This window comes from Salvelinus sp. IW2-2015, linkage group LG7 (genome assembly GCF_002910315.2).
Source record: "Salvelinus sp. IW2-2015 linkage group LG7, ASM291031v2, whole genome shotgun sequence".
Classification (NCBI taxonomy): domain Eukaryota; kingdom Metazoa; phylum Chordata; class Actinopteri; order Salmoniformes; family Salmonidae; genus Salvelinus; species Salvelinus sp. IW2-2015.
Window position 1 is genome coordinate 2641683 of NC_036847.1, and position 22975 is coordinate 2664657.

The following is a 22975-nucleotide window of genomic DNA, read 5'->3' on the forward strand; positions in this document are numbered from 1 at the left end:
CCACGGGGTGCCTGTCTGCCAGTTCTGATGGCACCACAGCGAGAGCACCACACTTATCTCCCAGATGGTGACAAAAGCTCTGACACAGGAAGGCACAGTAAACGAGTCAGAGATCTCTCCCTGGCCCCTCCTCCTGCAGTGACAGACTGACAGGCTCAAAGCCAACAGGATCAGATAAGCCCTGCAGAGAGGCAAGCCTGTGTCCTCACCGTCCCTCTCCGTCCCCRTGTCTGTCCTCCTCCATACCCCTTCCTCCCCCTCCAGTAGACTCGATCAACTCCCCTGCCACCACCCCTGAACCTCCCCCTGCCGTCCCCCATCATTACCCATCCCAGCCAGTCAGCCCTTATCTGACAAATGCAGGACACCTGGTCTGACGGTTAGGCTACTTAAAAGGTTTACAGTAAGGAGATACTCAGCAAAGGGGTGTGTGGTGCTTACTCTGAATGTACACTACCGTTCAAAAGTTTAGGGTCACTACGAAAGAAAATCAAATTTTTTGTCCATTAAAATAACATCAAATTGATCAGAAATACAGTGTGGACATTGTTAATGTTGTAAATGACTATTGTAGCTGGAAACGGCAGATTTTTTTATGGAATATCTACATAGGCGTCCAGAAGCCCATTATCAGCAACCATCACTCCTGTGTTCCAATGGCACGTTGTGTTAGCTAATCCAAGTTTAGAATTTTAAAAGGCTAATTGATCATGAGAAAACCCTTTTGCAATTATGTTAGCACAGCTGAAAACTATGCGTGTGTGACTTTGAAAGAGAGCACGTGCAATCTGTTCTCTGTAGTTATCAGTTTTGTGCATGAATGCATTGACTTTGAGAGTGAGTTCAGCTGCGCAGTGTGCTCTCTTTTATTCTGTTATTGTGTGTGTGTATATGGGTGTGTATGTGTGTGTTTGTGTGTGTGTGTGTGTGTGTGTGTGTGTGAAGAGTTCGAAATGTAAATTCCCGAAAACATCTAGGCAATTTGACTCATCACTTTGACACAATCAACAAATTATACTTTTTTACTCTCCGTTTACCCATGTAATACGACTTCATGCCATTATTAGCTTAGCTTACAGATACCATTACATATTCAGAGGAAAGCAAAATCCCTGGCGAAGGAAGAACATGCTCCTCATTAGCGCTGTGTAATAATTAATCACTAAGTGCAGCGCCCGATTGATGCTGATGGTTGGGTGAAGGCTAATGAATATTCATGAGGCTGTGTGCATGTATAATGAGCATGGGTGTAGTCTAATAGTGCCCGTGTGAAAGTGATGGTGCATTAATGAATAACGCATGATTTACCATACAAGATCAGACCTACTTTACAGCTGTTGCGCCGCCTTCACCACGCTGTCTGTGTGTTTTGACCATTTCAGTTTGCCCGTGATGTGTACGCCGAGGAACTTAAAACGTTCCACCTTCTCCACTACTGTCCTGTCGATGTGGATAGGGGGGGTGCTCCCTCTGCTGTTTCCTGAAGTCCACGATCATCTCCTTTGTTTTGTTGACGTTGAGTGTGAGGTTATTTTCCTGACACCACACTCGGAGGGCCCTCACCTCCTCCCTGTAGGCCGTCGTTGGTCGTCGTTGGTAATCCCTGTAGGCCGTTGTTGGTAATCAAGCCTACCACTGTGGTGTCGTCTGCAAACTTGATGATTGAGTTGGAGGCGTGCATGGCCACGCAGTCATGGGTGAACAGGGAGTACAGGCGAGGGCTGAGAACACACCCTTGAGGGGCCCCAGTGCTGAGGATCAGCGGGGTGGAGATGTTGTTTCCTACCCTCACCACCTGGGGGCGGCCTGTCAGAAAGTCCAGGACACAGTTGCACAATGACAAGTTTGGAGGGTACTATGGTGTTAAATGCTGAGCTATAGTAAATGAACAGCATTCTTACATAGGTATCTTGTTCAGATGGGTTAGGGCAGTGTGCAGTGTGATTGCGATTGCATTGTCTGTGGACCTATTGGGGCGCTAGGCAAATTGGAGTGGGTCTAGGGTATCAGGTAGGATGGAGGTGATATGATCCTTGATTAGTCTCTCAAAGCACTTCATGATGACAAAAGTGAGTGCTACGGGTCGATAGTCGTTTAGCTCAGTTACCTTAGCTTTCTTGGGGACAGGAACAATGGTGGCCCTCTTGAAGCATGTGGGCACAGCAGACTGGGATAGGGATTGATTGAATATGTCCGTAAACATACCAGCCAGCTAGTCTGCGCATGCTCTGAGGACGCGGCTAGGGATGCCGTCTGGGCCAGCAGCCTTGCGAGGGTTAACACGTTTAAATGTTTTACTCACGTTGGCCACGGTGAAGGAGAGCCCACAGGTTTTGGTAGCTGGCCGTGTCAGTGGCACTGTATTGTTCTCAAAGCGAGCAAAGAAGTTGTTTCATTTGTCTGGGAGCAAGACGTCGGTGTCTGCGACAGGGCTGGTTTTCTTTTAGTAATCCGTGATTGACTGTAGACCCCGCCACATACGTCTCGTGTTTTAACCATTGAATTGTGACTCTACTTTGTATCTATACTGACACTTAGCTTGTTTGATTGCCTTGCGGAGGGAATAGCTACACTGTTTGTATTCGGTCATGTTTCCGGTCGCCTTGCCATGATTAAAAGCAGTGGTTGGCGCTTTCAGTTTTGCGCGAATGCTGACATCAATCCACGGTTTCTGGTTAGGGAAGGTTTTAATAGTCACCGTGCGTACAACATCACCGATGCACTTGCTAATAAACTCGCTCACCGAGTCAGCGTATACATCAATGTTGTTGCCTAAGGCTATCCGGGACATATCCCAGTCCATATCCCTGTAGCTAAACTATTACCTAGAGTCTAGACTTACTGGACAGTGCACTTAAACTTGAGTGTTTTTCACTTTTCTGGTTGTCAATCCTCCTTTCAGTACTGATTAACAAACTTACTGTAGATGGTAGGCTACACTTATAAAGACAGTTTGAGGCTAATAAGTAACTTAAGGGTTAGGCTCTATAATATAATGACCATTATGAGGAAAGTTGAAATGTAGAAGGTCTTTTGCCTGCTTATCTGTTCATGTAAATTACATGACCTCTGTGCTCAAATCAGGACTTAAGCCCCATACAAGACATTCTGACATTTAGTCGAACCACATCAACAACATCCAGCAATGTAATTCAGCTTCCCCCTACCTATTTAGCAGTGACACCAGTGACACGTTTCTCAGAAACCTAATTTGGTCAGCTGCAGGACTGCAGTTTTCTGCACGCAGGGTTGAAATAAGGCCATTTTAATGGCAATGACATACTTCTGGATTTAAGAGCAGAGTTTAAGAGTAGAGTACAGGAGTAGGATACATCCATGTAGACAAAATAGCCAGGTGGTCCAAGTCTCTTCAGGCCCAGGCCCCAGGGTCAGTTGCCTCAGCTGGAGGGTCAGTGCTGTCTGGCCTTAAAGCGGCAATCAGCAGTAGAAACAATAACAAAGTGAACTCCCCGCCCCAGTTTTAGTAAAAAGCTGAGGGATAGGGCTGGGGAAATATAAGAACTCTCAAATTCATAGACAGAGCTAGAGATGCAAGGACTGACCATCCATATGTCAAAATTATAGTTTTAACCGTGTTTTCAGGAAATATGGTGTTTGTTTACATTCACTTTGTTTACAAATATCGGAGTAAAATTTATCTTATATTTTGGGTTCTAATGATGTACGACAGTTGAACTAAGCACATGAGGCATTAAAATACATTTAAATACATAAATATACATAGTTTTTCACAATTCCTGACATTTAATCCCAGAAAAAATTCTTAGGTCAGTTAGGATCACCACTTTATTCTAAGGATGTGAAATGTCAGAATAATAGTGGAGAGAATTATTTATTTCAGCTTTTATTTCTTTCATCACATTCCCAGTGGGTCAGAAGTTTACATACACCCGATAAGTATTTGGTAGCATTGCCTTTAAATTGTTTAACTTGGGTCAAACGTTTGAGGTAGCCTTCCACAAGCTTCCCACAATGAGTTGGGTGAATTWTGGCCCATTCTTCCTGACAGAGCTGGTGTAACTGAGTCAGGTTTGTAGGCCTCCTTGCTCACACACGCTTTTTCAGTTATGCCCACACATTTTCTATGGGATTGATGTCAGGGCTTTGTGATGGCCACTCCAATACCTTGACTTCGTTGCCCTGAAGCCATTTTGCCACAACTTTGGAAGTTTGCTTGGGGTCATTGTCCATTTAGAAGACCCATTTGTGACCAAGCTTTAACTTCCTGACTGATGTCTTGAGATATTGCTTCAATATATCCACATCATGTTCCTACCTCATGATGCCATCTATTTTGTMAAGTGCACCAGTCCCTCCTGCAGCAAAGCACCCCCACAACATGCTTCCACCCCGCCCTTCACGGTTGGAATGGTGTTCTTCGGCTTGCATGCCTCCCCTTTTTTCCTCCAAACATAACGATGGTCATTATGGCCAAATAGTTATATTTTTGTTTCATCAGACCAGAGGACATTTCTCCAAAAAGTACAATCTTTGTCCCCATGTGCAGTTGCAAACCGTAGTCTGGCTTTTTTTATGGTGGTTTTGGAGCAGTGGCTTCTTCCATGATGAGCGGCCTTTCAGGTTATGTCGATATAGGACTCGTTTTACTGTGGAAATAGATACTTTTGTACCTGTTTCCTCCTACATCTTCACAAGGTCCTTTACTGTTGTTCTGGGATTGATTTGCACTTTTCGCACCAAAGTATGTTAATCTCTAGGAGACAGAACGTGTCTCCTTCCTGAGCAGTATGATGGCTACCTGGTCCCATTGTGTTTATACTTGCGTACCATTGTTTGCACAGATGAACGTGGTACCTTCAGGCGTTTGGAAATTGCTCCCAAGGATGAACCAGACTTGTGGAGGTCTCCAAATTATTTTTCTGAGGTCTTGGCTGATTTCTTTTGATTCTCCCATGATGTCAAGCAAAGAGGCACTGAGTTTGAAGGTAGGCCTTGAAATACATCCACAGGTACACCTCCAATTGACTCAAATGATGTCCATTAGCCTATACAAAGCTTCAATGTCTGACATTTTCCAAGCTGTTTAGAGGCACAGTCAACTTAGTGTATGTAAACTTCTGACCCACTGGAATTGTGATACAGTGAAGTATAAGTTAAATAATCTGTCTGTAAACAATTGTTGTAAAAATTACTTGTGTCATGCACAGAGTAGATGTCCTAACCTACTTGCCCAAACTATAGTTTGTTAACAAGAKATTTGTGGAGTGGTTGAAAAACGAGTTTTAATGACTCCAACCTAAGTGTATATAAACTTCCGTAAACTGTATACGTTATATTCTTCAAGACTCAATGGGTATATATCATTAATTTATTTTTAAAAATGTTATGTAGCAACTGCTGATTGCTCCTTTAACAACCAACATACAAACTGATTAAGAGGCTCCTCAAACTGATTAGGATGCAAACGAGAATTTTGACCTTTGACACTGCTTTCCGTAAAAGCCCACTCTGCCATCGACCTCACTGGCCACACAGAGGTCCTCAGAGACTGCCTGACAGAAAAGGTGAGCTGTAGTTGCACAGTGGGGGTTAAGGTGGCTYTGTGCATGCCTGCCTGCCATAAAACGTGAATAACATTTACTCAGGCGAATGACGGAGCTCTCCCCTGGGGGTGTTAGTGATAGGGGCACAGGGGGTAGGAGATGGGGAGGGGGGGTCTGGTTTTATTTATGTTTGACGTGCCACCTTTAAGGACCCTGTCAATGGGAGGTCTCTGATTAGCATGAACAGATGTATGGTTTATGAAGACCCCCCTGCCTACTGCCACTATAGGGACARACCAGCTGCCTCGCTAAACACTCAAACCCACCTGACCAGGGAGTGTGTGTGCTTGGCTAATGCTTCAGATCATTCATGTTAATGTGTGTGTAAGTAGGAGCATGTAGCGGTGTGTTAGATTACGCCTAGTGTGCAGTATACTGTATGTGTGTAGGACATTTGAGTACTATTGAAAAGTCCTTGACTGGTCTAATCCTCTCTCTGTAGGGGATGCAGTGAGTGCCGCTGTAAAAGACATGGAAGCACTAGCTCAGTCGATTCTAGAGGTCAGCTCCTTCCTCTGAGCTGATTCAGTCATACTGGAACTATACTCAACACTTCACTTTCTCCAGCTCRCAATTTCACAACTAAAACTGCCTTTTACAGCATACTGAGTCTTAACCAGCTTAGGGCTCAGCAAAGCTTTGAGTTGACGCCTAAAGTGTTTGAGCTTAACACTGCTGTCGATTAGGTAGGCTTTGAAACTGTGGTTAGACTCTGGGTTGGTCTTAATACTACGGGATATCTGGAGTGTGTTTCTGTGAAATACCACATTTACCATTTCCCTTCCCTGGAAAGAAAAGAAGGGACGATCCCAGATGGCACGAGACGGGATTACTGATATGACGGCGCTGCCTGGCTTAATTTCACTGGCTGGCTTAATTTCGCACCCCCCCCCCTCTCCTCTCGGTGGATCCCTTTTAGAGGCTGCGTATCATATCAAACAGTCACCCTTGAGTTCTCTTCCCAGGTCAAACAGGAACTCTATTAGATCTATCTGTCACACGGACAGGAGCAGCCTCGTCCAGCTCCGTTTACAGACAGAGATTGTCTAGCSACACTGTGTTGCTCATAGATGTAGAAAACGTAGAGAAGCCAATAGAGCAAAATYAGGAAAATTGAAATGTTCCTGAGACACGATTCAGCCCAGCACAGCTCTTCTACCCCCAGGATGAGAGACGAGGTCGAAGGGAATCAGACATACCATCTCACAACCCCCACCACACACATACTGTACAGAGACAATTCTATGGGAATACTGTAGGTCTGAAATCTTGCTGTATTGTCAGAATCTGGGTGAAAATAGATATTATTTTATCCCGCTTGTTGCTGGGAGTGATTTTACATTATATTCAACACCCCAGACACCGTGACTGGGACAAACACACTCAAGGTCACGTTCAAAGCTTTGAAAAGAATGCTAAAAGATCAGATCTCTAGTCTCCCCTTTGTGTGTAAGTCTAGAGGGGTGATATAGAGCATGCATGTGAATGAGTGTTTCTGTGTGTGTCCAGGGGTCATAAATGTGTGATGTACGTATGTGTGTGTGTGTGTGTGTGTGTGTGTGTGTGTGTGTGTGTGTGTGTGCACTGGAGTGTGAACTGTAGTACGTTGGCGCATGCCTGACAGCTGTTGTACAGACTGACTACCAGCCTATCGATCCAACTTGAACAACCACTTTGATGTTACTGGACGTGGGGCCAGCGTAAAGCCCCGGCCCTTTAAATCAGATACGAAAAGACAAATATCATTACGAATCAATGGCAGATCTTTTAAATGTATTTAAGAGAGCCATGCTTTAGTGACTATAAATAGCCATCAATCTGAGAGACATACGGAACTGGGAAGGGTGGGGGATGGGGGCAGGGCGAGGTGCGTTGGGRGGGGTGGGAAGATTACCCAGGGAACATCTGGAGGGCTTAGTGCCCCTGGTTTCACACCTGCTCTGGGCAGACGGGGAAGGTTGGCTCGCCGTAAACGGATCTAACACCACAAAGTCAATGTCACAGTAGAAACTGTACATGTCATTTTACCTCAGCCCTCTTTCATTCTAACTCTCTCCTTTCTCCTCCTCCCTCCCTCCTTCCCATTCCCCATTTCTCCCCTTCTCAATCTCCCCTTCTCTCTCTCGCTCGCTCTAATTCTCTATCCCTTCCCACTCGACCCCTATTTTCTTCCCTCTTTTTTTGTCTCCCTCCCTCCCTCCCTCCTGCTGCTCTCCCCATCACAATACAGGAGGAGATCATTCATGTTAGAATACACCTTTATTATATTGGGCTTATGCCAGCTAATATTTAGGGGGAAGAAAGAACCACTGCCCATATCATCATTCTACAACCATTCACCATCTCCTTCAAAGAGCTACTCCTCTATTATAAAAACCCTACAACCCTACCTCTGGCATTCTAGAACATCCATTCTTGCCCTTGAGCATTTTCTAGATCTTTTTTTTCTCCTTCCCTCGTTCCGTCTGGTCTATAATCCAGCTAGTTCAAGAGTTATAATTGAGSTTGTGAAATTAAAAAGGGGCAGCTTAACGTCTGAGAGTGTCAAATGACACAGTGTCAAATGAGGCGGAGAAAACAACCACATTTCATGTCTGAATGACCAGCTCATCACTCTGATTGGCTAAGCCAGAGCTCACTAATGTAATGTGTAAGGGGGAGAAAAAAATGGAATGTTACACGTTACTGGTCAGACAGTTAGACATGGGAGCAGTGCAGGCTACACGACTACACTGTCTCTCCCTGTCCTCTACTGTGTGTCTGTCAGGGGATTTCTGATACCATGTCTGAATAGACACTAAACAGTGTAGTGATAACGAATSCGTCTTTGTGTGACTGTGAGTGAATTAGTTCAGTTCTTGAGCGGCTCACTATGGGAATTCTGTGAGTGTTGTAAAGAGCGCGGGAGGCAGCACAGATTCAGTCTGTGACAGGAGAGCTTGAGTCTAATGGAGTCACGGCCATTACCGCACCCATTGTATGGCTTTTAATCCTGTCCTGTAGCTCGCACCGTGGCATAGAAGTGTGGCGTATCACTGCCCAAGGCTCTCAGTCACTGGCTGGGTGTCTGTGGGCCTCGTAGACGGCAGACGTTTTTATATGTGACGTATGAACGCCGTATACCAGTGGTATGTTAAACAGGATCAACGGAAAGAGAGGGGGAGGGAGGAGGCTACAGGATTGAGAATGCATAGGACATCTCAGACAGTCAATCATAGACAGCTGCCCTTTRAGATGTGTTATAGGTCTGAGTAGTGTATAGGCTTTTGCTAGCAATAGGTTCACCGTGATGGATGATTATTGAGCCCGGTAGGTCATTGAGGTGCAGTGGGGTCATTACCTCATGAAAACGAGCTCGCCTTATGAACCTGTCTTGACAATTATTTATCACATAAAAGACCCTCTGCATCCGATGGCAGACGGGTACTGTATCAAGAKTTGTTTATGTTGTCTAGACTGCCACTTTGTAATAATAATAATAATTCATAATTGGCCCATGTAATAATTGGCCCACGGGGAATACAGTTGATTGAATTAAATTGATCTCTGAAAGCTCCCATCGTTCACCTATATTTCCAAATCTCTCATAGAGACAAAAGGTCAACAATCACAAGGCGACCCAACTCTGTCTATGGAGTCACATGACAGATCAACTGACAGAGGTTTGGGAGAAAACAATCCCCTTGGCTAAATCAGGGCTGCCAAGCATATGCCAGAAAAAGAAACAAACACATCACATTTTGGAGTCTCTGTTTTCTCCTCCTAACGGATTTTCTTCTCCTCTTTCCAKCCTCTCCCTTTCTCCCTCRGTCCCTAGCTGCCTAATTTGAAACCCAGCTGACAAAGGGTTCTTTCAGAGTCCTCAGTCCCATCACAATGCCAGCCTCAGTGCCCTGGATCCACCCGCTGTCCGCCTTCCGCCCGCTACCTCACCTCCCCTCCCGGTGCCCATAAAGTGCCAGTGGAGGGGTGTCACTATCTCCTGCACATAGTGAGATTTACACTCCAACCCCCTCCATCTAGCCAATTAGCCCTGGCCACCCACCATGCCACTGCACCTGTGGTGTCGTGTGTGTGTGTGTGTGTGTGGTGTGTGTGTTGTGTGTGTGTGTGTGTGTGTGTGTGTGTGTGTGTGTGTGTCTGCATTCACAATAGAGTTGGCACCTGCAGGCAGACAGAGCCACACACAAGGGAACCAGTCGAGCTCCGGTATCAGCACTAAACTGAAGACTGTCTCACCAGCATTAATATGGTGCTAAAATCCATATTCACAGAGAAAGAGTGATGTACAGTTACGTGGAAGTTGACATACACCTTGGCCAAATACATTTAAACTAAGTTTTTCACAATTCCTGACATTTATTCCGAGTAAAAATTCCCTCTTAGGTCAGTTAGGATCACCCACTTTATTTTAAGAATGTGAAATGTCAGAATAATAGTAGAGAGAATGATTTATTTCAGCTTTTATTTCTTTCATCACATTCCCAGTGGGTCAGAAGTTCACATACACTCAATTAGTATTTGTTAAAATTGCCTTTAAATTGTTTAACTTTTGGTCAAACGTTTGAGGTAGCTTCCACAAGCTTCCCACAATGTTGGGTGAATTATGGCCCATTCCTCCTGACAGAGCTGGTCAGGATTGTAGGTCTCCTTGCTCACACACGCTTTTTCAGTTCTGCCCACACATTTTCTATAGGATTGAGGTCAGGGCTTTGTGATGGCCACTCCAATACCTTGACTTTGTTGTCCTTAAGCCATTTTGCCACAACTTTGGAAGTATATCCACATAATTTTCCATCTCATGATGCCATCTATTTTGTGAAGTGCACCAGTCCCTCCTGCAGCAAAGCAGCCCACAACATGATGCTGCCACCCCCGTGTTCACGGTTTGGGATGGTGTTCTTCGGCTTGCAAGCCCCCCATTTTCCTCCAAACATACGATGGTCATTATGGCCAAATAGTTATATTTTTTGTTTCATCAGACCAGAGGACATTTCTCCAAAAAGTACAATCTTTGTCCCCATGTGCAGTTGCAAACTGTAGTCTGGCTTTTTTATAGCGGTTTTGGAGCAGTGGGCTTCTGCTTTGCTGAGGCGGCCTTTTAGGTTATGTTGATATAGGACTCGTTTTACTGGTGGAAATAGATACTTTGTACTCGTTTTTCCGCCAGCATCTTCACAAGGTCCTTTGCTGTTGTTCTGGGATTGATTTGCACTTTTCAACCAAAAGTACGTTCATCTCTAGGAGACAGAACGCGTCTCCTTCCTGAGCGGTATGACAGCTGCGTGGTCCCATGGTGTTTATACTTGCGTACTATTGTTGTACAGATGAACGTGGTACCTTCAGGAGTTTGGAAATTGCTCCAAGGATGAACCAGACTTGTGGAGGTCTACAATTTTTCTTTCTGAGGTCTTGGCTGATTTTCTTTTGATTTTCCCATGATGTCAAGCAAAGAGGCATTGAGTTTTGAAGGTAGGCCTTGAAATACATTCCACAGGTACACCTCCAATTGACTCAAATGATGTCAATTAGCCTATCAGAAGCTTCTAAAGCCATGACATCATTTTCTGGAATTTTCCAAGCTGTTTAAAGGCATAGTCAACTTAGTGTATGTAAACCTCTGACCCACTGGAATTGTGATGCAGTGAKRTATAAYTGAAATAGTCTGTCTGTAAACAATTTTTGGAAAAATTGCTTGTGTCTTGCACAAAGTATATGTCCTAACCGACTTGCCAAAACTATAGTTGGTTAACAAGAAATTTGTGGAGTGGTTGAAAAATGAGTTTTAATGACTCCAAACTAAGTCCATGTAAACTTCCGACTTCAACTGTAAGTGCAAGTATGTAGGTAATACTGATACTCTTCTGTTACTGCAGACGAGACACAGCCTAAGTCAAACATAAGCTATGTTTGGAGAAAGACATCTGGCTTCCATAAAGCCAATCTTAAGACTTGTTTCAGTCGCCAGAGCCAAGTAGCAACTGGCCCATTTCCTAGAGCCTGACGAAAATTGTTAGTACTTTATTTTTTTTGCGCTAATATCTATAAGAAGCGCCAGACTGAAGGCCAAGTGTGAGGATTTGATTACCTTGCCGCAGACGTGTTTCCAAACTGACGGGGTGTCAAACTCCCTTAGACAGGGAGGCCTTCAGACCCTCTCCCCTCCCAGAACTGGAGTAATCMCTAACTTGAGCAGCAAAAACGCTGTTGCAGAGCTTAACTAAATCTGATGAGTCCCAACATGGAGGGATTTGGGGAGAGGGGTTAAACAAGGAAGGGAGAGAGTAAGCGGGAGAGAGGTTGGGAGAGAAAGAGGGGGAGACAGAGGGAGAGAGATAGAGAGAGAGAGAGAGAGCGCGCACAGCATTCTTTAATGATTTTCTGTTAACAAAATAAAGCCCTGAGAAATTAATTTGTTTTGATGAAATAAATTTGACAGGAGAAGGAGACACAGGAACAGTGTTAAGGCTTATGGCGGTGAGGTACCGCTCTATCGTCTTGCCCTTCTTGTAATCTACTGTATATACCTTATCCTCGCCCTGCTCAGCAGCCGGTGTCAGAAATCCCTCCTCATTATTTCACCCTTAATACCTACTACTAAGAGAACAGCCCTTCAGATCAAACAATCTAGAAGTGAGAGCCCCTCTCTTTCATTCCCTCCCTCTCTCCTTCGCTCTCTCCCTCTCTTTCTGTCTRCCTCTCCTTCTGTCAGACAGCCGGGCTCAAAGGTTCAAAGCTAACCACCTCCCCAAGAGGGGCCAGTCCCCCTTTCAACATACCGGCCCCTCTCGTTATTTCAATCTCTTCACTGCTGGCTCAGCCCAGACACACACACACACACACACACACACACACACATACACGCAGTCCCCACTAATGAGGCTAATTAGGCCTGAATGTAAATGACATTTAAAAACAAAAGAGAGCACAGACGATACAGGATGCTGTTATGATGATTGGGGATGTATGACCTGATGTCTCTGAGACAATGTAGGTGTATGTGTGTTAGTGGGGCAGTGTGCGAGGGGGATGTCTCTGAGACAATGTAGGTGTATGTGTGTTAGTGGGGCAGTGTGCGGAGGGGATGTCTCTGAGACAATGTGGGTGTATGTGTGTTAGTGGGGCAGTGTGCGGAGGGGATGTCTCTGAGACAATGTGGGTGTATGTGTGTTAGTGGGGCAGTGTGTGAGGGGATGCGAGTGGTGTGTGTGGCATCTCACTGGCTCTTATCTGGACAATAGCGGACAAGAGGGCAGGCGGGTGGCACGGCTGGCGCTCTCAAGCCAGGGAAGGATGCCAGATCTGATGTGAGACGAGAGGCACGCCAGTGACGCCAGAGGCTGGCCGATGGGCACTGCTGATAATCTCAGGACCTAGTTCCTGTACTCTGTGTAACGTGCACTAGTGCCACAGCATTCATGCATTACTAATGCAACAATTAACCTGTAACCATAATATGTGCATAATGCCTGATATGCCTAGTTTGCCTATAGTAGAAGTTTTACTCAACTATGATCTGCCTTTCGCAATAAGCATTTTTTTGGGGGGGGGGGTGGATCAGCTTCAATATTGCAATTAGCTTGTGGCTTCTATCAATGTAATTGTCTGCATCATTTCCAACACCKCATATATTTAAAAATATATATATTTTCCTTTATTATTTTCCCCTAACCCTACCACCCCTCCCCTAGTTGGAGTAAACTAATGMACAACAACACAAGTTTTAATGACTCCAACCTAAGTGTATGTAAACTTCCGACTTCAACTGTATGTAACATTCTATTGGTTGCAAGAGTTTTGTATAATAACTTACATAGAAAAACTGTACGTTTTGAATCGATGTGCCATGGAATCGTTAAAAACGAAAATCTCTTCCCAACTATTTTGCAATTTGTACGGCGCAGCTGTCAATTCTTTGGTCCTTAAATGAAACTGGTACGCTTTTTTACGTATCACAATTGTCTTTAACCAAGAAGCAGTTCTTAACCCTTTCCCTTCATCACGCCACAGCAGAGACAGGCCGTTAAGATTCCCCTGCTCTCTCCTTCTCGCCCAGATCCCCCAGGGCTGCAGAGACAGGACCACATCAGTACGACAGTCATTATGGCGCTCGTTCAATCAGCCTGACCTGTGCCAGTTCAGCACAGGGGCTGAAACRATCAGGGTGTGATTAGTCCTGCCTGAACACGCCAAGCAGAGTTCAACCGCGAGCACTGGAGTCAGGCAAGTCTGGAACTGTAGTCTAGTAGCCACAGGCAGGGTATAAATAAACAATATCTGAATGTATAGCACATTTGTATGGGTGTGTACATTGCGCAAGTGTCGCCAAGTATAGATCATTGGGAAAGCTTCAATGCTAGTACGGGCACATACATATCTGCGAAGTCGAAGGTGTGTGTGTGGGTGTGTGTGTGMGTGTGTGTGTGTGTGTGTATCAGCAATTGTGTGGTTGAGAATGTGCAAGTGTCATTTTTATTTACATACATGCACATATAATAGTCGACAATAGGATCTGATCTCATATACCCAGTCTATATTAATTATCAAATCGAATCACAAATGGTCCAAAACAAACCATTTCACATCKTTTAGCAGATGCTCTCATCCAGAGCAACTTACAGTAGTGAGTGCATACATTTTCATCATACTGGTCCCCTGTGGGAATTGAACCCACAACCCTGGCAATGCAAGCGCCATGCRCTACAAATCCAGTAATGGGTAGTTAACTAGAATCRAGATCAAATCAAGATAGGATTACAATGTGTCTTTTGTGAATATAGTCTACACCTGTCCAGAAAATATAACCGTATGTATTTTAATACCAGGTGGGGTATTAGTCTGTATGCAAACTCGTATCTATAGTAGGATGTGGCAACTTTATCTGTTCTATCTCCCGCTTTTTTCTCTCATCTTACCTCTCTCATCTCCTGGGCGATGGAGGCCAGGCGTTCGTTCTCTGACTGGGTGTTGGTGAGGACATTACGGGCCTGGCGGAGCTCCGTCTGCAGCTCCAGGACCCGCTGCTCGTAATAGGCCTCCTTACACACCGCCTCCTGGATCAGAGACTCCTCCCTGCTCTCCCCGTCTGCAGCCACCTTCTTATGGTTGGAGTAGGCTTGTCCAAACGCCTGGAGAGAGAGAGAGAGACAGGAAGGGAGACAGGTTAAGTTTTGGTAAACGCAGTGGAAAGGCTACTGTAGGCAGATGTTTGAGAAGAGCACGTGCACGCGAACACTATTTCAGAGAGTTCCAGCACGTAGGATTTACTCAGCTGATCTCCTGAGCTACTTTTCCCATTTGGAATGTCATCCATTTTGAAATGAGCCCACTTGTTCAGCTGAGGTTCAGCTGGGGACAGAACCAGTGAAACAGAACAGAGAGGAGGAGAGTGCTGTCCCAAAAACTCTCCCTCCTAAAAGAGTATATCCTGTCATAACAGTTTCCACCTGGATGCCATCATCCTCCTCTAACACCTCTATTCCTCCCTCCATCATCCCCCTCTCTTGCCCCTACCGACTCGCTCTTCTCCCCCACCCTCTCTACCCATAGGACGCTAGTCCATACTGCACATGCTCAACCAGAGACCAAGCAGAACGGCAGCTCAAACAAATAGGAACAAATCCAAGTAAAACAGAAGACAGGCTAGATAGGAAACCTCCTGGACAAACACTGTCCCTCTCTGATTATAGAATATAGTCCAATGCTCTTAAGATCATTTATGAATACAGACCGATAAAATCATCCAAATTCCCCAGATTGACAGCTGTTTAGAAAGGGAAGATGTCTCTACTACCACAGGCCAGGGACACACGAGAGTGTGACAGTGAGASAGGGCTTGTATTCTCTGATCCCTTTTTGTCTCTTTGCTGCTATAATGGCCTTTAGTCAATAACGGTGTGTTTCACTTCACTATTAATTGTTCTTCTGTCGGGACTTTGACCCTAATTTCTTAATGGACCATGAGGCAGCCCTATCACAGTGCCTGTTCAGAAATGTCTGGCCACACAGAGAGACTCTAGGTTTCTCTCTCCCTCTCTCTCAGAATAATCACCCTCTGACTACAGATTTAATTTCCAATCCCCAGTGATCCATTTGATGGAGATATTAATTTCTCATTTTGTCTCTCAGCTGGACTACAATCCCTACGTCTGGATTCACCTGAGGTTATCAGACAGCTGACCTTGCTTTTAGCTCCTCTCACTCTCTCTCTGACCCTGACACACTCTACAGTACACACTATAAAGTACACACTCTACAGTACACACTATAAAGTACACATGCACGTGACTGTGGCCGGATTAACTCGTTTTACTGCGTTTCAACATAATCCCAGTAATTCCTTCCTTTTGAGCAGGGGTATTCAACTCTTACCCTACAAGGTCTGGAGCCTGCTGTCCCTGTTTAGAGGGGAAGAATTTTTTTTTTAAACGCAGTTGAGTTTGAGGGCTTTAGAGAATAAAGGAAATCTGCACTTTAAAATTACATTTGCGAAATTGAACTAGTTACAGACGGAGCTCAAATAAAAAATCCGGTGCAGAACCAGTTCAGTGGGTTACAGCCAGGCATGAAAATGACATCGTGTCTCGTGCATGATGGACATCTCACGTGATGGGTAAAGATGTAGAGATGGCAGGAAATTAGATAGCATAAACACGATCAGATAAACATTCCAGCTGAGAACAACAGTATGCTTTCACTGGGAGCCTGGAATGGCTCTAGAATGGTTGGATTGGTTCTGGCTGTAGCATGGAAAAAGGAGTCAAGGATCTCAGGCCACCTAGAGAACACCAATCTACACACAGGCTCGCACTGCGGCGCATTGGCTAACGCACTCACCCACAGGTCTGGAGAGCCGTACGGCGTTGAAGAATGTAAACATAGGACTCATGGAGCTTGAGGGCTCATACGAACATGTCCCTACATGCCCCTCTGAAGGCCAGCACTGTGTTCAGGTTCCCACACTGCGCCCAGAGACCTTGGGATACCATAACGGGTGATAAATGACCAAGCTTGTACTACGTCGACAAACGGTATCCGCACGCGTTGAGTGCTATCACACACCACGTGTGCCTCAAAACGAGCCCCCGTCCACCCAAAGCTCAACCCACCAAAACAACCGCATCCCCTCTTTGATTAAATCGTCATTAAGCGAAGGGATTAACCCAATCAGAAAGTAGGGGAATCCTATCACTATAATCTGGATTGTAGGGGGGGGGGGGGCTCTGACCCTATCAATCTAATCTAGGGGGCACGGGCAGACAGGCTTCAAATGGGGGGCACCGAGCCGCAATCCGCTGACCCAAGCCCCTTAATCTCATCCCCTATGCGTGGGGTAACGTTTGGGGGATGTGGAGTGCAAACAATCCATACATTTAATGCGGCACCCCTGACACACCATATGTTAACTGTGAGAGGATGTTAGTGAGAATTAGCATATTGCGATATGGCTAATAAAAGGGGAATTCATGATAACATACATACAGTTGAAGTCGGAAGTTAACATACACTTAGGTTGGAGTCCATAAAACTCGTTTTTCAACCACTCCACAAATTTCTTGTTAACAAACTATAGTTTTGGTAAATCTACTTTGTGCATGACACAGATAATTTTCCCAACAATTGTTTACAGACAGATTATTTCACTTATATTTCACTGTATCACAATCCCAGTGGGTCAGAAGGTACATACACTAAGTTGACTGTGCCTTTAAACAGCTTGGAAAAATCTTTAGAAGCTTCTGYTAGGSTAATTGACATCATTTGAGTCAATTGGAGGTGTACCTGTGGATGTATTTCAAGGACTACCTTCAAACTCAGTGCCTCTTTGCTTGACATCATGGTAAAACCAAAAGAAATAAGTCAAGACCTCAACAACAAAACATTGTAGACCTCCACAAGTCTGGTTCATCCTTGGGAGCAATTTCCAAACACCTGACGGTACCACGTTCATCTGTACAAACAATAGTACGCAAGTATAAACACCATGGGACCACGCAACCATCATACCAGTCAGGAAGGAGAGGTGTTCTGTCTCATAGAGATGAACSTACGTTGYTGCGAAAAGTGCAAATCAATCCCAGGACAACAGCAAAGGACCTTYTGAACATGCTGGCGGAAACAGGTACAAAAGTATCTATATCCACAGTAAAAAGAGTCCTATATCGACATAACCTGAAAGGCCGCTCAGCAAGGAAGAAACCACTGCTCCAAAACCACCATAAAAAAGCCAGACTACAGTTTGCAACTGCACATGGGGACAAAGATCGTACTTTTATGAGAAATGTCCTCTGGTCTGATGAAACAAAAATAGAACTGTTTGGCCATAATGATCATCGTTATGTTTGGAGGAAAAAGGGGGAGGCTTGCAAGCCGAAYAACACCATCCCAACCATGAAGCACYGGMGTGGCAGCATCATGTTGTGGGGGTGCTTTGTTGCAGGAGGGATTGGTGCACTTCACAAAATAGATGGTATCATGKGGARGGAAAATTCTGTGGATATATTTAAGAAACATCTCAAGACATCAGGAAGTTAAAGCTTGGTCACAAATGGGTCTTCCAAATGGACAATGACCTGGCATACTGGCAATGGCATACTTCCAAAGTTGTGGCAAAATGGTTTAAGGACAACAAAGTCAAGGTATTGGAGTGGCCATCACAAAGCCCTGACCTCAATCCTATAGAAAATTTGTGGCCAAAACTGAAAAAGCCTGTGCGAGCAAGGAGGCCTAAAAACCTGACTCAGTTACACCAGCTCTGTCAGGAGGAATGGGACGAAATTCACCCAACTTATTGTGGGAAGCTTGTGGAAGTCTACCTGAAACGTTTGACCCAAGTTAAACAATTTAAAGGCAATGCTACCAAATACTAATTGAGTGTATGAAAACTTCTCACCCACTAGGAATGTGATGAAAGAAAGAAAAGCTGAAATAAATCATTCTCTCTACTATTATTCTGACATTTCACATTCTTAAAATAAAGTGGTGATCCTAACTGACCTAAGACAGGGATTTTTTTCTCGGATTAAATGTCAGGAATTGTCAAAAACTGAGTTTAATATATTTGGCTAACGTGTATGTAAACTCCCGACTTCAACTATATGTAGGTAAGGAAGGTGACAGCTGACTTTAAGAGAATGAATCAGTCGGATATTTGTGGTAACTCAGAAACGAGCTACAAGCTTTAGCATGTTGAAAGGGAATAGGAGAAGACAGAACCCACTGGAGATTTGGCCCTATGAAGCCAACAAGGTCTGATTCCAAATGAGCCCATATATTATGGGATGGATCTAACCAGACTTCCTGCTGGGTTCTGATCCCTATGGGCCCCCAGGCAGACAGCAAAGCACATCATCACAGTTAGCTTCATCGTCATGTGATGTTCTGGGGAGGGGGAGGATGTAGTGTCATCTCTGATCTTCCTCTCTCTCTCTGTCTGCTTCTCTCTCTCGCTCTCTCAATTTTTCAATTCAATTCAATTTAAGGGCTTTTTTGGCATGGGAAATGTATGTTTATATTGCCAAAGCAAGTGAAATAAATAATWWAAAAAWGTGAAATAAACKATAAKATATTAACTTTAAACATTACACTTCCAAAAGTTCCAAAAGAATAAAGATATTTCAAATGTCATATTATGTACAGTATCTATACAGTGTTGTAATGATGTGCAAGTAGTTTAAAGTACGAAAGAGAAAATAAATAAACATAAATATAGGTTATATTTACAATGGTGTTTGTTTTTCACTGGTTGCCCTTTTCTTGTGGCAAGAGATCACAAATCTTGCTGCTGTGTTTAAATTTAACCTTTATTTAACTAGGCAAGTCAGTTAAGAACAAATTCTTATTTAAAACGACGACAATGACATAATATGGTCATACATTTGGCAGGAGGTTAAGAAGTGCAGCTCAGTTTCCACCTCATTTTGTGTTTTGCAAAATTTAATTTCACACTTGTTGTTTGTGTACATGGATTTTATAATGTAGTTGCACACTCTTGGCATTCTCTCAACTAGGTTCCTCCTGGAATGCTTTTCCAACAGTCTTGAAGGAGTTCCCACATATGCCAAGAGTTTGCAAAGCTGTCATCAAGGCAAAGGGTGGCTACTTTGAAGAATATCAAATATAAAATAGATTTTGATTTGTTAAACACTTTTTTGGTTACTACATGATTCCATATGTGTTATTTCATAGTTTTGATGTCTTCACTATTATRKTACYATGTAGAAAATAGTCAAAATAAAGAAAAACCCTTGAATGAGTAGGTGGGTCCACACTTTTGACTGGTACTGTAGTTTTAATCTGTAGTTCGAATCAGAGTTTTTTCCCCCCGTTGTCAAATGCTAAACAAACAAAAATTCCTTAACAAAATCATGTGTCCATGAAGTCATTATTGGACAAAAATMCTCACGTTAAATCCATGTATGATTAACATGAAGCATCAGTTGTGTGTCCCAATCTTTATATTACTTTCGCTCTGGTCTTCCAACAACATGCGGGAGGATACAGCGCAWTAGCTGCTCTAACTGCGACGTGAGTAGTCTATCCACGGTATAGCCTCCGTCTCCCATAATCTGCATCGGATGAGCTCATAAATGCTGCTGCTACCCACAGAATGTTTTTCAGAGATCTCAAGTTATGATGCTGCATGCATTTCATCAAACAACCAATAATAACGCATGTGTTTGGTTCGGACTGCGTTCTCACCTGCAGCGAACCGCACCACGGTACGAACTGAACCGGACCAAGATCGCCCGTTCTGAGCGAACCATGGTGCATTGTTTAGTGGGCTTCCAAGTGCAGATAGTGTTCACACCAGTCAAAACGAACAGAACTAAGGGACTTAAAAACTTCTTCGGGATCGGTGTCCCTTCCACGGGACGGTTGAGCTAACGTAGGCTAATGCGKTTAGCATGAGGTTGTAAGTAACAAGAAAATTCCCCAGGACATAGACATATCTGATATTGGCAGAAAGCTGAAATTCTTGTTAATCTAACTGCACTGTCCAATTTACAGTAGCTATTACAGTGAAAGAATACCATGCTATTGTTTGAGGAGAGTGCACAATTTTGAACATAAAAAGTTATTAATAAACAAATTAGGCGTATTTGGGCAGTCTTGATACAAAATTTTGAACAGAAATYTAATGTTTCATTGGGTCAGTCTAAAACATTGCTCATACACTGCTGTCACCTAGTGGCCAAACTATATATTGCACCTGGGCTGGAATAATACATTATGGCCTTTCTCTTGCATTTCAAAGATGATGGTACAAAAAAATACAAAAGAACGGTTGATATTTTTTCTTTGTATTATCTTTTACCAGATCTATTGGGGTAGATTCTCCTACATTCCTTTCACATTTCCATGAACTTCAAAGTGTTTTCTTTGAAATGGTACCAAGAACATGCATATCCTTGCTTCAGGGCCTGAGCCACAGGCAGTTAGATTTGAGTATGTCATTTCAGGCGAAWWWTTTTTTTTTTTAAAGGGGTGGATCCTTAAGACACCAGAGTGTGAATACCCCTCAGTGTCAGTGTTAAGAACGTGTCCTGATAATAGTTATTCCCCTGTAATCTGACAATACAGACACCACAGAGTGTTAGGGTTCAAAGGTCACTGATTAGAGGACAAGGCCTATCAGGACTGAAAAGGAGCTAGCGTGTGTGTCAGTCAAATCTGGTATATGATCCTAGACAGCTCCTGGTCAAAGACCACCTGCTTAAAGCTATACATTAGCTCAGAGAGCAGGTTAGAGTAAGGTACAAGGTTCTTCTAATCCAACAACCATCATCCCCCATCCATCCAGCCACCCACTCACACACCACATTCCTCTAAACCTGTTATCTTCAACCTTAAGAAGCTGAGCCTGTGATGCCAAACTAAACCCCAGCCGCATGAGATATTCTATTTTTTCCCCCTCATGTTCCCGATGCGAGAGAAGCAGGCGTCTTGCTAGAAGGATTTGAGCAGGGCAAACCCTGTGGGTGAACGAGGGGAGAGATCCTCCAGAGATCCAGCAAGACCTTACGAAGCAGAAGATCAAACTAGCAGAAGCTAAGCCCAATCTTCTCCGTTCTCTGCTTCTTGGTGTGTGTGTGTGTGTGTGTGTGTGTGTGTGTGTGTGTGTGTGTGTGTGTGTGTGTGTGTGTGTGTGTGTGTGTGTGTGTGTGTGTGTGTGTGTGTGTGTGTGTGCGGTCCACTGAGAAAGGCCTATGGTGAACTAATCGATGCCAGATAGTTTTTTTAACCTACATTGCCTCAGGACTAAACCCTGTTAGAGCCCATTCTATCATGATCAATCCCATTTGAATTTGGATCCGCTTCCTCCCATCTCTGACCGTGTGATGATCTGACCCCTTAAACTCCATTTTAACCCCACACTGCAATCCCCCCATTTTCCATCAAAAACAAACAGAAAACAAAATGGCCCTGAATGAAAAACAATGGAGAGAGAGTAGAAAAAGCCAGAGACAGGGAAAGGCAGAGAAAAGGCCAAAGTCTTTGTCTGGAACCAGACAGTAGAACGCTGTACTTTTCGTAATGTCACACGACACACAGTGAGGTAGCTAACGACCAGAGAGAGGGGTTATCTGGCCCCTGCATTGCAATCTTGAATTGGAAAGGATGGGTGTGAATAGCATACTGATATAGAGAGTAGCCAGTCCGCACGCACAACACAAACACACTGCAGTACTGCAGGGAAATAACACAGAAATTGCACGGGCTTCACAAGCTCAACAACGCACCAAAGACTGTTCAATGTGATAGTATCTCTGTGCCAGATTCTGATAGCTAAAAGAATGGTACGCACCCTGGTTGTTTCAGATAGGACAGGATTGGGCACCACACTGGCAGGCCCCCCCCCCCGCATTACAGCCCAGAAACGTGAGAGAGAAATCAGAGACCTTTGGATCAGCACCACACAAAGATAAACACACTATGAACTTCAACTAGGTCTACAATGACCATGGAAACTAAAACACTAACTCACAGTTAAACATTTAACTGAAATTTAGCTAAATACACACACTTTCTTTGAACCACAACACACTCTGTAGATTATACTGTTACCAATACAGTAACATTCAAACTCACACCACACTCCCAGCTCTGGCATGCAGAAGCAGTCGTGTCATATTACAAGAGAGGCCTGTAATGGTTACTCAGACAGGCAGTCACAGAGCTGATGATAATCAGTACCTTGACCCTGCATGCCTCTGCAGTGCCTCAGCTCAGCGACGACTGTTCGGTGTTTCAGTGCTCCGAATGTCGTTCGAGAAGGTTAGAATTTTTTTTTTTTAACTCAATGGTTGTTCCCGACTTGTGAATCGCACCACACATGGAGTGAGAGAGCCTTCTGCGGTAAACAGAAAAATTCTCCCTCCCTCTCTCTA

General features: G+C 44.2%; 1 protein-coding gene across 2 annotated transcripts in view; it reads right to left on the bottom strand.

Moving 5' to 3' along the window:
- LOC111966196 (protein bicaudal D homolog 2) overlaps window positions 1–22975 on the bottom strand; it is a 73284-nt gene that overhangs the window by 20280 nt on the left and 30029 nt on the right. For both annotated transcript variants that reach the window (XM_070444354.1, XM_023990648.2), the window contains exon 2: window positions 14501–14713. In XM_070444354.1, coding sequence (XP_070300455.1) covers window positions 14501–14713 — 213 coding nt within the window. The remainder of the gene's footprint in view (window positions 1–14500; window positions 14714–22975) is intronic.